Source organism: Octodon degus, unplaced genomic scaffold, assembly GCF_000260255.1.
Source record: "Octodon degus isolate 3935 unplaced genomic scaffold, OctDeg1.0 scaffold00045, whole genome shotgun sequence".
Taxonomy (NCBI): domain Eukaryota; kingdom Metazoa; phylum Chordata; class Mammalia; order Rodentia; family Octodontidae; genus Octodon; species Octodon degus.
The window spans coordinates 11,190,742-11,209,140 of NW_004524621.1; the positions used below are offsets into that span (position 1 = coordinate 11,190,742).

Genomic DNA, 18,399 nt, shown 5'->3' on the forward strand with positions numbered 1-18,399 from the left:
AAAAAGGAATATGGAGGTAACCTGGGACCCAGAAGGAGGCCTACTTATGACAAGGCTTGGCGAAGTGCAAAGGCTTCTATGGAGAAGCCCTAAGAAAGAATGGTTGCTATCCAGATGAAGCATGTGAGAAACAGGATTTATCAATTATTGCCTTTGTCCCCAGTCTTAGGACCTAAGCCCAGAAAAACAAGCTATAATGCCATTTCCAGAATGCACACAATCCTAGCAAGACAAAGTTCTCAGTGACTTACAAATGGAACTTCTCCTCCCAAACAGGATTTAAGTTTCCAAAAATGGTCTTGGTACGCTTCTTGGTTTTGCCGACTTGCACAGTCACATAAGGGTCACTGGATCCTGTTTTGTCCTTGGCTTGCAGGCCCTGGGCACACACCACTGCAGACCAAGCATACACAGAAACTTCAGAGTATGTTTCCAAGCTAGGTCAGAAGGCCTCCAGAGCACTTTGTACAAGCGCTCCATCTCAGAGCCGCCTCCCTCTCTGCACAACAGTCCTAACCTCATGGCTCCATAGCTATTCTTCATGCTGGGCCACTAGCTTGTCCCTCAAAGGCCAGCACAAGAATCCCCACCTCAACCCCTGACTGACTACTTAGCTTCCCTGATACATACATGATTCAGCCCCACCCAGCAAATTAGTAAACCACTGATTATTCCCCCTCTCCTGCTTGCTCCTTCCACATAACCCAGCTCTTGCTGCTAACCAAACCTTGAGTGTCAGACAGTGTCTATAGTTATCAGATCCTTGCATTATGGTTCACATTTTTTGTAGGCATCTGTCTTGCCTCTCCTAGCACAAGGGTCTGGGAAGGGAGAGATGGACAGTGCCCTCCCTCCTTCCTCTCCGTGCTCATCACTTGCTCCCTCACATTACAGCTGCTTCCTCCCCAGGCTCTTCCCACGGCCAAGCCTCTCTGACCCTTCAGAGTTTTCATGCTTACCAGTGATGGTGATCTTGGCCGACCATTTAGAGGTGCCGTCTAGTACACTCTGCTTCACTGTTTTCATCTGCTGCACGTGTGCAACTTTGCTCACTGTGAAGACATCCCTAATAACCTCAAAGATCTCTGGTTTATTTCGCTCTCGGATTTTCATGCGGTCCTTCATAGCCATAATAATGTTCTGGGTCCGATCCTCAGCTCCATGTTTACAGCTCTTTTCCGCAGCCCCTGGAGGGAGGCCAGAGATAGAAAGTAACCCACAAGCCACTCATCAGATCAAGATCAAGCTGAGGAATAGGCCCTGGGAGAGGCTGTGAGGCCAAGGAAGAAGCTTAAGGAAATTAGGATAGCTCTGGGAAACGTCAACCACTGTGGGCCCTGCTGACCTGAAAAATGAAAGGGTAGTAAAATCTTAACACAATGAAGGTTCATTACACTATGAACATGGCACCATCACTCATCTCTTCACTACTGCCAAGCATGACCCAGATCCTAGATTTCATGATGGCTGCTCTATGACTCTCAGTGAACACTGTGATGTGGAAAGAAAAGTACGGGCTTTGGGCAATGAGACAGACTTGCGTTCAAATCCTGCCTCCAATGCTAACTTTGGTAAACTGGATTTTTCTAAGAAAAGATAATAGTGCTTATCTTTCAGGGTTATAATAAGCAATATTTTAGATAGCATAACTAAAATATATCCCAGAGCCTGGCAGCTATCAGGTACAGTGGTACTTCCATTTATGAACTTAATTCTTTCCAAGATTCTGCTTGCCAACCAAATTGGATGAGAACTGAATTGAAGTCAATGGTTAGGTTCAGTGACAAACTTACAAGGAAATCTGATGCAGTGTTCATCCAATTCAGTTTGCAAGCAGAATTGTGGAAAGAAGTTTGGGAACCAAGGTATCACTATACTCAATAAATGGTCACTATTATAATTCCTTTCTCCTACTATAATCCTTATAGATACCATTGCTATGGTTTATCTCTGAGTAACAACTCAGAGACCTAGAGAGACAGAATACTTTCTCATATGTTCAACCCTTGCTTTTCCTGGGGCTCAGCTACAGTATAAGTCCAGCTGCAGGGGAGCAGATGATAGGAAATCAGAGCACACTACATCCCCTGCGAGGAGCCTGGTGCTTTTCCTAGTCTCGTGCTTTCCACTCCAGCAGGCGGACCACATATGTAGACAGGCCTGGGGAGTCTTGTACACTCTCTTCCTGGAACCCTTGCTCCATCAACTTGAAACTTCTGTTCCTGGAACTGCTATCTAAAAGCTCCATCTACAAGCAAGCCAAGGAAAACATGCTGCAAACATGTAGGATTTTCTGGCCCTAGGATCTAGACCCCAGAGAGTGCCTCTGTAGAACCTCACAAGTGTCTCTCATCTCTCCTCTCTTCCTCTCTCCTCTTCCTCCTCTCTGTCTCTGCCTCTCTTTCTGTCTCTGTCTCTGTGTGTCTGTCTTGTCGTCTCTGTGTGTGTGTGTGTGTGTGTGTGTGTGTGTGTGTCTGTCTGTCTGTCTGTCTGTCTGTCTGTCCTTACAGTTCCTGATTTAATTATACATGCTCTACTCATTTGGCTAACAAGGCATTAAGGTGTACATGCTACTCCAACTCAGCCTCTGGGATCAAGTAAACACTGAAAGAGATTCTAACTGTACCAGAAGGATAAAGAAAGTTCAAAGAATGTTTCCCAAAGGTACTTAAAAAGCTACTAAAAAGCTTTCTATTTGGAAAGCAATACCCCTTGATTCAATACTCTACCTTCTCTGAAAATGAGCTTTGCAGTGAAGTAGACTGGAGGATGGTTCAGCCAGCCCTCACTCTTCACTGCAGATCAGTTTAGAGAGGCCCTGCTGCCCCTGATCCCCAACCCTCACCCCACACCAGAACTCACGCTGCAGGCAGTCGGCATTGAGCAGGTCCTGGCACTTCTCATGGCACTTGACTCCACATTCACTGCAGCGCATGCCCTGCCTGGCAATGCCCCACAGCAAGCCTTCACATTCGTAGCAGTAGGTTGGGGTAGTAGCTGTCCAGACTTCAAAGTTGTGAGGTGTGGTACATGAGATGGGGTAGATTAAGGCCTGAAGGGTTTTCTTATACACATGAGATTTCTGAAAGACACATACCCCATCGTCCACCAGTGACTTCAGGACTGCTAAGAAATTCTACAATTGAGATCCTAGGGGGCAATCAGGGTCCTGCTTTTACCCTTGCCAGGGGAAAAGAAAATCTAGTTTTGCCCAGTCCAGTCCAGCCTAGTGGAAAGAAATCCCCACTACAGTATGTCCAGGTTGTCCAACACAGGTCTGACTTGACATTGGTTCTAAGCCTTGTCCCAGCATTCACACTTTTATGAAAACAGAGGGCATACAGGGTTCAGGGGTCACATCGTTCAACATGAGGCTCCAGTATGGACTCTGGCCTCTCCCAGTGTAGAAAAATGGCAATCTGATGCTATGTAGTTTCCTGAATATGTGTCTGGTAATTCTCACTTAGTATGGCTATAGAGATGACCACAGTCCTAAGGATAGAGGACTCAAGAAAGCCTCTGGGTCACTTACCAGCTCTTCATCCTTGAGAGAAGTCCGTGTAGCCATTGCTGAAGTAATCCCTGCCTTCCGGGACTGGACCAATGACTAGGAAAGAACACTTGCTATCAGCTCTGGTCTCCACCAAGCAAAATCTTGGGAGGACACTTCAGTGACCAATGCCAGTTGGATACAATTTATTCTATTCTTATTGTTACTTAAAGGAAATACCCCTGGGCAAAAGGTAACAAGTGTCTCAGTTTAAGATGCAAAATCAAAGAGATTTCTTTCAGGGTTTCTAGCTTCTGAAGGGCTTCTCTGTCCCTCACTATTCTTAGGTGTCCTGCCCCACAGATACCCCTCATTTATAGGAAGGGAAAGGAAAATGAGTAGTTTAGAATTACAGTAGGAAACAAGTCATAAGAATAAGAGACACACAACCCTTTCAGAGTTATACTGAAGAACCATCACTGGTGATGATGATTCTAGGCTAATTGCCATTCCCCATGCCCAGGCCCTACAGAGCCTTACAAACCAATGGCCCAGTGACCAAGACATTTGGCAAGTGAAAAGGACATGGCAATTTCAGTGAAATCAAGCTGGGAGGGAGTTAAATCTAAGAGCTGGGGCTGACCTGCTGGCCAGGCTCTTGTAGCCCCATGAGTCTGTCAAGTACAAGCTAATTTAGAGGCAGACTCTGGACAGAGTGAAGTCAATATCAACCTAGGCATGCAGGAGTACCAGCTGTGAAAGGCCCAGGTGATTCGGGATATGGACTCTTAGAGGATGGAGGGGGGCTCTGGAGACACTCACCATAGCCTGTGCAGAGGAGAGCAGAGAAAGGAACAACATAGTGTTAAAGTCCCCCAAGGGCATGAAAACTTTGAGAGGCAACAGAGAGGTTCTTTTCTATCACACTAAGTACAAGAAGCATGTCTCAAACCCCTCTGCCTCTATCCACTAAAAAGCCAGCAACCAGAGCTTAAAGCGTCTACTCAGACTTAAACCACAAAGTGAAAGACAGGCAAGGTAAAAAGAGAAGAAGGAAACAGATACATGAGCTAGAAAATTACTTGTAGGTAAGGAGGGAAGAGAGAATGGGGGAAAAAAGAAAAGACAGAAGAAAAAGATAAGACAGGCAATAATAAAGAAAGTAGAATGGTGATAAAGGAAATATCAGAATTTATCCCTTTAACAAGCTAGGTGATGAGCTGATGGAAGAAGAGGAGAGGAGGAAAATGAGGGCTAAGGGTGTGACTCAATGGTACAGTGCTTGTCTGGCATGTGCAAGGCCCTGGGTTTGATCCAGAGCACCATTAAAAGAAAAGAAAAAAAAAAAAGGCAGGAAAAAGAAAGAAGACATACAAATGGTAAGAAGGAAAGAAATGAAGAGAAATGGTAGATAATTCCATTCAGCCAACTAAGGAAGGAGAAACTAGTGGGAGAAAGAAAATGAAAGAGAGAAAAGAGTAGCAAGAGAAACAGAAGAGAATAGGGAGAAACAAAAAACAGGAACTGAAAATGGTACTAAGAAAAAGGATTCAGGTATTACTACACTCTTATAACTTGCCTGTAGCTTTAGCACTCTGGGACTCTGGAAGAGCCTAGGTTCCATTCTATCTCTCAATCCATAGGCTCTAGAAAATTCCTTCAACTGATCCTGCTTCAGAAGGTATGGCCTAGAGTGGGACCTTCTAGTTATACTAGAGTTTTGAGATCAGCTCTAACTTCCAAATGGTATAATTCAAGCTTGATCCCCAAGAAGGATCAAGCTCCAGCAACGTTCATTATATACCAAGTTCAACAATCTGGGTTAACGGTTAGAGGCAGGTCATCACAGAAGGTTGTAGAGATACCTAGAGGAAAGCCCAGGGACCCAACTTTGAGGACATAATTGTTCCAGTGTTCCTACAAAGGAACCCAGGGCTCTGACTATGAAGGTAAAACAAGGTCCTACTGAAACCATCAGTAGGACTTTAAAAATCTAATCATCAGAACAATACAATCCAGTAAATGGACCACCTCCAATCCTAACAGCTTATTAAGGCCCAGCTGGGGATACCCCCAGGCTACCTCCTAAGTTTGTACAGGAGATTTTACTTACCAGATCACTGACAAGTGGCAGTGGCTTCTTCCTGCGTAGATCTGGCATGCTGTCAATGCCATAGAGCCCTCCAGCTGGCCTGTGAAGAAAGGAAAATATGTCAGGATCTTCAGTCCTGTCTTGAGTTACTGTCAGGTTCAGGATTCCATTTTCCTTTTTCTCTGTCTCTGCAGAGAAAGATGAACCAACCTCCACCATGTGCCTTTGAGAAGGTTAAAGAAGGCAACAGAAAGAATAAAGGAAGGAATAATGCTGCAGGAGGAGCAATGGAATCTGCTCTCAGAATGCCCCTCTGTGTCTTCTGTAGTTTTAACCAACCAGGACAGTTCATGGGACTTCTGTTTACTTAAATGCACCGTGCCACCGAAAGCAAGGTTGGAATTGGTGGCCAACAGGTTTCTTGTCCACATATAGGCCAGAGACACTGCTTCCCAAAAATAAGACTTCCCTGCTCTGTTCAAAAGAGCCTACTGAAACAGCTCTACAGGTAGAGCTTGCTGCCTACATGAGTAAGACTGAATGAGTCACCAGCTCTGTCCATCCAAGCCTTCTGAAGAAAAGGGTCTTCAAGGAGACAGAACCCTCAGAATCAAGGTGAGGCAGAGATGTGATGGGATGGGTGTTGGGAAAACCATTCGGAAAAAGAAAATAGCAGAACTCTGGGAGTCTGGCCTAGCCCTGTGGACACATTAGAAAGAAAAAAATTACAGCCAAAGTAATTGGAGATTTCTAAAACTTTTATACCTTTACCATATTTATTAATTTTGTTGTGTGGCTATATTTTCATAATGTTGTGCAACAAAAAAAGATCAGGCTGTCTTCCCAAAAACATCACTATTACTGAGATGACTTACATTTTAGCTCCACTTTTACAAAATCCCATCATGTCTTCTGCTAATATTCCTTCCTCTCTTTTGGGCCTTGGTGTCACTTCTATAAAATGAGGTGCACAAGTAGACAATCTCTCTAGCATTTTGCATGCCAAAACTCTGAGGTTAATGAAAAGAACTCATGTGCTTGGTTTTAATGAGAGAAACTAGATGGGAAAAGCTAAGGAACCTGTGGTTTATACTACAGGTGAAGAGAAATCCCTGAAGAGTAAGCAGGTACTTCCAATAATATACACAAAGAATGGAGTCACAAATTAGGTCAAGGCCAGGAGCTACAATGGTCAACTCAATACACTGATTTGTAACAGGCTGGCTCCCTGCGTATAGGCAATGGACTTTGTCTTTAATGAGGTCACCAGACCTAAGAAAGCTCTATACTTGTGACAGGTTCTAAGCACAAGGCTGAAGGAAAATTTAAAAAAGGAATTATTTAGGAAACTTTTGCATAACTCCATTTAAAAATAGTTTGGATATGTTCCACTGGCATGGGTATACTTTATAATTGTTGGAAGAAAAAAGTCACAAGTTTGTAGCCAATTCTAAAAACTATAATATGTACCATGTAAGCCAAGAAGATTTTTGCAACATAAATGATTCTCTGAAAAAGAAGGGGAAGTTCATCCACATGATTGACCTTTGATTAAAAACCAATAGCAAAATAAGAAGCATGTAAAAATATGACAGCAGAGTGCTTACACAGTGTGCAAAAGGTCCTGGGCTCAGTCCCTTCTCTCTTTCTCTCTTTCACACACATACACGCACACACAGGATGATTTTATGATCTAATCTTTTTCCATGGCCGTGAGTGAGATAAGGCAGCTACTGGAACTTCTTTCTCTTTTCTCCTTTCTTCTCCTCCCCACCTCCCATCCTTCCTTCCCATTCTTTCCACTCTTCCTATTTTCCCCCATACTGCAGATTGAGCCCCAGGCCTTCGTACAGAGCTACATACCTAGCTCTTTCCTATGTTTTTATTTTGAGATAGGGTCTCATTAAATTGTTACGTTTCCCAGGCTGTGTTCAAACTTGTGATCCTCCTGCCTTAGGCTCCTAGAGTGCTAGGATTACAGGCATGCATTACTCAGGAATTCTTCTTTCATAATCCTTTATAGGACAAAGGAAGAAGGAAAGTCAAAGAGCTAACTGGCAGTGTGTGTGGGGGAGTAGGACATGGGGAGACACTTAAACTCTCTCCCAAGAACAGTCAGTTACAGGCAGCAGTTGAGCAGCTTAAAATGACTCTGTGGTGCAATCACATGGGTCTAAAATTCCCAGACAAGAAGCACAGACAGCACACACATAGCTCAGAAGAGATGCTACTTATGTCTTGACTAGAGTGAAATAGAACAAGTTGGTGACTCACAACAGCTGAAGCAGGACTAAACCCAGGCAGTAATCTAGCCAGATACACCATCAACAATGAAATGGAAAGGAAATGTTTCCAAACACAAGTATTTTTTTCTAATGCTCTCATTCTTCTACATAAGTACAATATCACTACGATGCAATGGATCAGAAATTATGAGAGCAGGATGGGAGCCCCAAAGTTCTCTTTCCTGTCCCAGGGGAACCACTTGCCAAAGCCCTTTTCTGCCTCTAAAAAAACTTGCAGGGAACCAATCAATCTAGAGTAGAATCTCTTCCTTCCCTAGGATCCAGCTTATGGACCTAGCTGCCCTGTTCCCAGAGGAAAAGCTAAGCATGGAGACAGGATAAAATCCATAGCAATTTTAGATTCTAGGAAGCACTTACCCTTCTGGGAGCCACTGAGGCAAAGAGGGGTTGCCATCATCTGGAATCTTTAAAAAGAAAGAGAGAAAAAATTAGTTGCTGGGAAATATGGAAGACTGCCCACAGGCTAGCAGCAAGCAGTGTAGGTCACATTTATTACAGGGTGAAACAGCTAGCCTGATACCTACACTAATACCCATCATTCTAGGCAATGAGCATGCTGCTACAATAAGCAGTACTTGTCTCCATTTTTCCCAGTGAAGAAAAAGGATATAAAGTCAAGCTCACTGAGGTCCTAAGGCTAAGAACCCTGCAAGTGTTACGGCTGACAGAAGTCCTATGTCCCTTCTACAAGACACTGGTACAGAACACAGGAAGCCAAGCTTAGGAGAAGAGCTTTTTAAAAGTTTTAGCCCTCACTAAAGCAAAGGGGCAACTTCACAGAGTCAAGTCTTTTTCTAGCTATATTCCTAAGTTTTGATTGCTTAGAAGCAGATCTGGTCTTTCTGAATTACATCTCAGCTTGTGATTTGACATAGCCTACCCCAACTCACTCATACTGAGTACACAAATATGGGATCCTTCTCTATTTTTGATAAGCTTGATATAATGAAAGTCCAGGGCAGATCAGGCATTTGTTTTATTATTTTGATGCATTTTATAGGTTCTAGCATGCAAATCTGAAAACTGAAGCATCATATAAGTCAAGAAAGGAAGTTTAAAAAAAAATTTTAAGGTTTCTGCACACATACAAAAAAAAAAGCAAAACGAAACAAGCAATGGCTTAAGCAATGAAAAGAAAGAGCTCCAAAGTCGCTTGGACTCTCCAGGGAATCAATAGCACATGCTTTTTAAGGACATGAAACCTAGTGCTAACACGTCTGGGGAATTTCATTCCTGCTTTCCCCTCCATTGCCCTCTTTCCTGGAATAGATGAACTCCAGAAAGCAAGTTCTCAGCTTTGGACAGGTTGGGGAGGAGTGAGCTGGGGGATAGCTAAAGGTGGGAGAAGGTACAGATAAGAGAAGGAAAAGAATAGGGGAAGGACAGGGCTGATAGGCAATAGGAAGGTGAGCAAGTATTACTCTGGATCAGCAGTAAACTCATATGAACTTTGGATTAAGCTCCTTCTAGGTAAGGAGTTGTCTATGCTTTAAATCAAACCTACCTGCTTACTGCCCACACCTTTACTCCATCTCTGTCTCCTTAATCCTGGTTCTGAGGGATAGGATAATAGCAGTGATGCAAGGCAAGACCCAAAAGATAGCCAGGAGTGTTGGAAGCAAAAGACAATGGGAATAACAGAAGAAACAACAGTAGGTAGGAAATAATAGAGAAACTGCAAGTCTCCTAAGGTTGCTCAGAGGCAGGACAGGAGGGCATCAGGGGAGTCCTTCTCTATACCTCCAGATTCTACCAACTAGAATCGATCTTCCCTTGGGAAACAACTACTGCAATGAGCAGGCTCTCAATTCCTTTTTAATTCCCAGAATTATGCATTTGCTAGAAACAACAGAGTTTTAAGAAAACAAAGTCACAGGAAGTCATTAGGAACTGGGCCCAGATCATGCTTAGAGAGAGCAACAGTCTGCAGAAGCACAAAGCATGCACACATAGTACACCAAAGGAGGATGGGAGTGAGAAGCATTTATAGGAGCTATATTTGCTGACACAACATGTACCTGAAGGAAAAAAAGGTGAGCATGAATTCTGTGTGTACAGCTTCACAGTATGTATACAGACTCACTGGAGAAGGATTCACAGTGCTCACTAGGGCCCAAATCACAACAAATTCAAAGATCAGCACTTGCGGGCACAGAGTATTCAGGATACCATGCATTCACAAGGTTTGTGGGGGCTACACAACAGGTCTGCTAAAGCTCCTGCTTACAGAGAGTCCAGGAAGTCTGCCCAGAACCACAAAGCACTTCACACTTAGGGTCCCAAGTAAGAGGCACAAAATGCCTGTGGCAACTCCTGCTCTCTCTCAAATACAAGTATGCAAGCATGCTGGGCTCAGCCAAAGTTTACAGCATAGGCCAGAGTCTGCAACAACGTATTAAAAATGGACACACACTGCATAGATGAGAAGAGGACAATCTGTATTTGTGGGAGTGAGATAGAGCATAAGTGTAAGCACACACATGCTACATCGACTGTGTGCCCATGCCGGCTGGCAGGCATACATTCTCACACTGTGCTCCAGGGATGTTGGACGGAGCACACAAAGCATGGAACATGCACACAGACCTTTCTGAAAAAAGACAATCTGCATGAGCCACAGCTCAGAAGTACGGACCATGCACACAGGTGTACACACATACATACACACGCACAGAGTGCTCAGAAGGCAGTATAGAAAATAGACAATAGAAAGGGCCCAAAGGGCCAGAGTCATAACCTGAAGGGCTTCTTGCTTTCCTTCTGCAAAGAGAGAAAGAACAGGAAGAAAAAGGGGGCAAAAAAGTTAGTAGATTAAGTCCTATGGCAATGAACACAAAGAAAATGCCAGCTAATCCCAATGGACATGGAGGAGAGGGTGAGGGCCACTGGATACCCCACCAGGCCACGGAGCTCTACTGACAGGCTCCCAGAATCTTTACTACCCATGTTTGATGGCATCTGATTTTTAGTATGAACATAAACCAGAGGACAAAGTCTGCCTGGGTATTCTACTTGTTGTTTCCTGCTTTCCAAAATGGATTCCACGTAGGGTCTGGGCTGCTAGGTTACAAAATCAAGTTTGTTACCAAGGACCACTCTAACAGACTGGCCAAGCTGTTAAGCACAGAGTGAGTTTTTCCATAGCAGCCATATGAAATTACTCTCGATCTAGGATAGGTTCTTAAGCCCCAAAGGCACTTTCCATTTTTGCAATGTGGGCTTGGCTATGCACTTGCTCAGTGAGCCCCTGCCTGTGTTCCCAGACCTTAAATTAAGTTAGGTCAAAGCAGAACCTGGGGTTAAGTCCAGGACCAGGATGCTGAACAAGTAGAGACCCAGGAGCATCAACTGATTGCTGTCCTAAATAAACTCACCACAATGTGGATGATAAAATCATGGCTGCAATCCCAGACCTAATTATCAAATTCAGAGCCATACTTTCAAAAGAAACAGACATTTTTAGAAGGACCCAAGCATGCCACTATAGATGAGTAAAGTCCAAGATTGCTCTTTTTGTATTCATCAGAGACTCTGTTACCTTCTATGCCACATATGGCTAGCCTACAGGCTTTCTGTTCTATGGATAGCAGAAATATTAAGACTTACAGATTCTCTGCTAGTCCTGTGTCATTCCTACTGAAGTTAGGCAAAAACTGTAACATGGCGCAATGGTGAGAAAGCTCTCAGAGCAGTCTGAAAATAGAGAAAACCAAAGCTCTCTGAAGTTCACAAAGGTGTAGACTCTAGCCTAAGCAAAGGTGCAGCAAAAGGTTCTGCAATGTTTGCATGCTCTTGTTACCTCTGTTTTTAAATTGCTCTTGAGTTTCCATGGTGTATATAGGCCCCTTATAAGCAATATGCAGAAGGTAGTTATGCTAGGTGAATAAATACTAGGGATTTTTTTTTCCAGATGTGTCCACTTTACTCTGTCCTCACCAGGCCTTGCCTGGGTGTTAATCAGTTGGAAGCCCCTGGTGGCTCTGGTTGGTGGCCTGTCTTTTTTGTCCCACTGCCCAGACCTAGGGGAGATTTCTGGTGATGAAGAAGTGCTCTTTTCTTATTTATGTCCTATGCATCATATTCAGGAATAGCTTAGAATAGTAATGATGGCATATACCATATTTGGAAACTAGCAGTATGGGATAAGACTCGAAAAGCACAGGAAACAAAAGCAAACAGACTAGAATAGTCCCCGTTTAAGGGTGCTAACTCCTCACACTGCCTGAACATTTATGGTTAAGTTCTCAGCAGCTGCTCTAAACACAAGAAATAAAGAAATGAATGAAACAAAATGTTTCAGGCTCCTGGACAAGAGGATGCTTCACCCAGCCCACCCAAGATGAAGTTTCCTTCAACAAAACCTCTATAATCTGTCCAAATTAAGAGAGCTAGCCCCTGACAGGAATGACAGCAGCAAACAAAATACTGCTAGATAATAAAAAGTGGTCTCTATGACTCATGTTGACCTATAGTACAGAAGATGAATCATGACTTCCATTACTTTACTTTCACCTCTTCTACTTATTTTTTAAATTCAATTTAACTTAATTGTTTTACAGTACTAAGTATTGGACCCAGGGAATGCTAAGCTATATCCCCAATCATTTTTATAATTTTAAAACATCTACTTAAATTGCCAAGACTCATCTCAAATTTTTAATTCTCCTGCCTCAGCCTCCTGAGTAGCTAGGATTATATATGCACATCACCATACCTGGCTTCTACTTCCTCTTGTCACTTGGTGATTTGAGTTTTGCCTGTAAGCATCTGAAATTTTCCTTGGCAGCTTTTGCAGTTGAAGTTACATATTATAGCAGTGTACCAGATAGTGTGGTAGTTGAAAACAAGAAACTGAACATGCTCTTAAAACCTTCATCACTCCTAATGTTTCTCTAAATGGAAGCCTCTGCCACTGTGTGAAATCCTCCAAGATCACTAAGAATTGAACACCAAGTTTATCTACTTGGGTCCATTAGCTCCCTTCACCTCCTTGCCATCATTCACTGATTCATTGATTCATTGATTCAGAGGAAGGGTAGAATTATGGAGCCTTGAACTCATGATATTCCTGCTTCTGGCTCCTAAGTAATGAGATTACATCAGATATGTGCCACCACCCTCAGCTTTCTCCTCCTTTTTAAGGAACTGATTTTTAGCAAAGTAGAAGGGAGACTGTTCCTTTTTAATAAGAAAATTAGGCAAAGCCATGCATGGTATGCATGCCTATAAACTCTGTTACTGCAGAGGCTGAGGCAGGAAGACCACAAGTTTGAACCTAGCTTGGCAGTTGAAACCCCAGCCCACCCAAGATGAAGTTTGGAAGCCCCTGACTCAAGTGAGATACAAAAGGCTAAGGATGTATAGTTATAGAGTGCTTGCCTAACATGCAAGGCCCTAGGTTCAGTCTCATGTACTGTGAATCAATCATCAATCAATCAGTCAGTCAGTCAGGCGAGGAACACTTTAACCCTATGGCTCAAGCTAGAAATGTTTCTTTCCTTTTCTACTATCTTAAAGACATTTTATACATCATATCAAAGTTATTTTGATTGAATCCTTCTGTTCTAAAATGCCTACAGAATAAAATCTAGAAAGTTGACAAGGTAGTCTCTATGATCTGTTCCCAACTCAAAATTCTCCACCCTGATCTTATATTATCTTCCCACAGTCTAAATGCCTTATTTTCCAAAAAGGTCAGATACTCAAAACTCCACATATTTATTCATTCTGTTCCATTAGCCTAACATAGCACTTTGCACATCTTTTTCATAGAGTAACAACGAAGTCCTCCTTCAAGCCACAGTTCAGACAGTTGGGTGTGGTGGTGCTGCATACCTGTAATCCCAACACTCAGGAGGCCGAGGCAGGAGGACCACTGAGAGTTCAAGAACAGCCTGGGCTACAAAGTGAGCTCAGGGCCAACCTGAACTGCATAACAGGACCTGGTCTTTAAAAGACAAAAAAAAAAAAAGAAAAAAAAGAAAAAAAAGAGAGACTGGGCATGGTGGCATGTGCCTATAATCCCAGCTCTTGGGAGGTTGTAAATAGACGGATCACTATGAGTCCAACCTAGTAGTGAGACCGTGAACACTCTTTAGGCCCTTTACTAAAAAGAGGGGACAGAGAGAGAAAGAGCGAGAGTGAGAGAGAGAGAGTGAGAGTGTGTTAGTTTGCGGGGGAAGTCTTCACTGATGCCCCACTCAAGTAAGAGTTAATTAAGCTCTCCCAGCGCACTTATATTGTATTCATCCTCTTATTGGTATTCACTGTATCTTCCCTGTTTTTCCACAAAGTGCTTCTACATTTGTAATTTTCTTACCATTCTAACTTTTCTCCTTTCCATGTGATACATATTCAAGTCTTATTAAACTTCTGCCCATCATTTATCTGAAACTCTGAATATCTCCCTCCTTTACCTCTGTGTAGGCCAGAACATATTCCGTAAGACTTAACTATTAATGGCTCTGTGAAATTTCTTTATTACCTTCTTCCTATAAGTAGAATTAGGTATCTCTCCACCATGGTACCCACCCTTCTATATGCACTCTTCTATGACAGTATGTTGTCAATACTCTTTTTGTTGCAGTTTTCTGTGTAAAGTCTTCATACTTCTTCTGGAGACTTGTCAACTTCTTAAAAACTTATGAGCTTAAAAGGTTATGAGTTCTCTTTCCCTTACTCAAGGCCTGGTCTTATTATGTTGCCCAGGTTAGCCTTGAACTCCCAGTCTCAAGAGATTCTCTTGCCTCCACCTCCCCAGTAGCTGGAAGTACACGCATGCATCACTGCACCTGGTTATAAGAACTTCTTGACAGAGAGTAATATATGAGTTCACATTTGTGCCCTGGGGGCTCAGAACATCTCACATTTGTATATAGTAAAAGAAAGCTGCAGATTTCAGGACTTAGAATGTATCTCTTCCCCAAGACCAGAGAAGATACATCTCTTAGTAGTCTGCATCATTTTCTATATCCTGAAGAAGTGCTCTCCCAACTCTTTGGTTTATCCCACCCAATAGACAAACATAAACAAAAACATCTTGTTAAGAATCAAACTTATTGTGCTTCTTTTAGCCTTAGGATTTCTCTACTCAGATTGATTTTTTACTTTAAATTATAATGCCTATAAAACAATTAATTTGCAAGAAAATCACTGGCCCCCAAAATGATCTCACTTCTCTACACTGTCCATTTTATGAGAAAGTAACGTAACATCCACTTCCACCAGTACACCCAACAGAACATTTTTTTAAATTAAAATATATTTAAAAATAGGAATAAACAATTATATATGTTTACACATAAGTTTAGAAATCTAACCATATACAGCATTGTAGCAGGAGAGTCCCACAACACTCCTTTTCCTGCCTTTTGCCTTCATTCACCACCCTCTTCCTTTTTAAACAAACATCTACCCAAGAGACAGCATAGCAGCAACTGGCATGTCATGATAAGCAGCACATATTCAGAAGACCAGAATGACAAGCACTCTAAGCATGAACCTACTTTATTATAAATTGCCATCTTCAGTGCAGTTGTTTAGTTCACAGATGTCAGTATATATAGTTAGTCAGGGTGAGAATCTTTCCAATTAACTGCTAGATTCAAAAATCTTCTGAAGATTTTCAGGACCACTGCCTTACCCATCTTGTACATATAACTGTATGGCTTTGCCTCTGTCATATTTCCTAGCTCTTCTCCTTGCTCTCTCTTCATTGTCTAGTCCTCAAGTTCTTGCTTTCCTTTTAATTGTATTATACCTTTCTATTTGTATTTCTTCTTTTGAGTTCTTATACTAGGGAGACAACGATATTTACACGTGTGTCTAGTTTATTTCACTTATGAGTATATCTTCAAGTGGCATCCACTTAAAATTGAAGGCTTCAAGTTTATCATTCTTTATAACTGAGTAATACTCCATTGTATAAAAATACCACATCTTTTTCATCCATCCCTCAGGTGATAGGCATCCAAGATTTGGCTATCACAAATTGTGCTGCTATAAACATAGGTATACATATATCACTATGCTATGATGTTTTCAGATCCTCCGGGAAAATTCCCAGTAGGCAAAAGAACATTCTTAATGCTGTAGGAGATGATAGACACATCTAATCCCAGCATCTAGGGGGGCTAGGTAGAAGGATCTCAAGTTAAGACTAATCTGGGCAACTTAGCAAGATTCTGGGTCAATATAAAAAGGGGTGAGGAGATAGCTTGATACAAAAACCCTGGGTTCAATCACTAGACTGGGAATGAATGAATGAATGAATGAATGTTAATGAACTCCACAGAAATTGGGAGTCAAAAGATTTGAAGTGCTCAATATTTTTGCACCAATATTCCCTTACCTATAATAAGCAGATAAGGACAGCTACTTTCTAGGTCACTGCAGCAATTCAATCCTCAGCAAAAATTTAAGAACTAAACACATGTGGCAGTCTTCTTAGCGCTGTGGTGCAGCAGTGAATAAACAAAATCTGGTTTCAAACAGCTTTTCTTCTAGGAGGAGGCACATCACTATTGAGTACATGACAAGGAGGACAGTGACCACAGTGGCCACTAGCCTAACATTTATTGTGGATCTGGCATTTTATTGGAGTGAGCTCATTTATTCCTCACAAAACTTTACTGGGTAAATATTGTTTCTACTTTTTTACTGACTATGATGAAAATTACAAAAGTTAAAAACTTGCCCAAACTCACAAGTGGCAAAGCCAAAACTCAAAACAGGCATTCTGGTTCCAATGCTTCCTCCCTCACCTAAAAAAATAAATGTACACTGTGTACATGTCTTGGAAGCTGTGAAGAAAAGTTCACATAAGAGACAAAAATGCCCCAATGAGGATGTTAAGAGCTGCAATTAAAACTTCATTAAAGTTTATGGGGGGGGGCGGGCAGGGAACTAGCTCACTGGACTAAGTGCCTACTTAGGCAAGCACAGGGACCGGGGGTAAATCCCTGGCACTACATGCTGTGCAAACCCCGCCCCTGGGCGCCCTAAACTGGCCACCGAGTCCAGGTGTGGTGGCACACGCCTATAATCCCAGTGCTGGGGAGGCTGAAACAAGAGGATCACTATGAGTCTGAGCTGTGTAGCAAGACTCTCTACCAAATACAAAGAAAAGAAAAGAAAAGAAAAGAAAAGATTATTGGAGGGGGAGCTCCTTGATAAAATCATATCTAAGGAGAGACCTGAAGGAAATCAAAACAGAAACCAAAGTTCTAGGAGAAAAATATTTCATATAGAACAGCAATTTTTCAATAAAGTACCAGTTTAAATATGGCTGCAGAAGAATTCTGGTTTTTATTCCATTTGAGACTGAAAATCTCAGCCTTACGTTTTCTAAGGATTAATATAGGGAAATACACTGTAGAGAAAGATAGAAGCAGGAAGACCAAATAACCTACTTTGATAATTTGTATGAGAGAAAATGATGGCTTAGATAAGGATTAGCAGTAGGTAGTGGTAAGGTTCAAGATAATTTTTTTTTTGCTGCAAACTATTAATTTATGAAAATAATAAAACATTTATCAATATGAAAAAGATCAGGATTCACTCTCATCAATGTCCTTATCTGGATCAATTCAGGATAATTTTTAAGGCAGAAGAGGATTTACTAATGGATTGGAAAATGAAGTCAGGAATAAACCAAGAAAGAAATGAGGAAAATAGCCACATTCACAATAGCTTCAAACAGAAACAGGGCTGGCAGTTTAGCTCAGTAGTCTAAAGTGCCTTCTTGAGCAAAATTAGTCAGGGGTAAGGGACTGCGGTTTGATTCCCAGTACCACAATAGCTTCAAAAAAAATTAATACCTAGGTATTAACCTAACCAGGGAAGTAAAAAACCTCTACAGAACTCTAAATAAGAAGACTGAATAATAAAAACACCATAGTACTGACACAAGAACAGATATGTTGACCAGTGGAATAGGACAGACGATGCAGAAAGCAAACCCAGGTACCTTCAAGCCATTTGATTTTTTTACCAAGGAGAAAAGATTCCCACTTAACAAGCAGCACTGAGCAAATTGGTTACCATATGAGGAAGAATTAACCTAAAGCTATCTCTCTCACTCTATACTAAATTCAAATCAAAATGGATCTAAACCTATATATAAATATAGAGATGCTGAATCTGCTGGAAGATAAAATGGGTAAACCTCTTTAATGACATATGCATGGGCAAGGATTTTCTGAGCAGAACTCCAACTGCACAAGAAATAATACCAAGAATCAACAAATGGGACATAGCAAAATTTTAAAACTTCTGCAAAGAAAACAATCAACAGAGTGAAGAGACACCCTACAGAATGGGGAAAAATGTTGCTAATTACTCCTCAAACAGAGAACAAATATTTAGAATATGTAAGGAACTAAAAAAGTTTTTTTAAAAAATTAGGCCCTCCCGCGACTTCCGGGAACCCCCAGACCCAGTCCTAGCCCAGGTCCGGTGAGTGTGTGGAGAGCTTCCTGCTACCCTGCGCCGGCGGGACCAGTCCCAGCCCA

At 42.0% G+C, this 18,399-nt stretch overlaps 1 protein-coding gene across 5 annotated transcripts in view; it reads right to left on the reverse strand.

The window, feature by feature from the left end:
* Unc13b (unc-13 homolog B) overlaps nucleotides 1-18,399 on the reverse strand; it is a 273,280-nt gene that overhangs the window by 32,783 nt on the left and 222,098 nt on the right. For all 5 annotated transcript variants that reach the window (XM_023715882.1, XM_023715883.1, XM_023715881.1 and 2 more), the window contains 6 exons: nucleotides 8,246-8,292; nucleotides 5,604-5,682; nucleotides 3,533-3,607; nucleotides 2,863-3,082; nucleotides 960-1,187; nucleotides 252-393 (listed from right to left, as the gene is read on the reverse strand). In XM_023715882.1, the coding sequence (XP_023571650.1) occupies nucleotides 252-393; nucleotides 960-1,187; nucleotides 2,863-3,082; nucleotides 3,533-3,607; nucleotides 5,604-5,682; nucleotides 8,246-8,292 (791 nt within the window). The remainder of the gene's footprint in view (nucleotides 1-251; nucleotides 394-959; nucleotides 1,188-2,862; nucleotides 3,083-3,532; nucleotides 3,608-5,603; nucleotides 5,683-8,245; nucleotides 8,293-18,399) is intronic.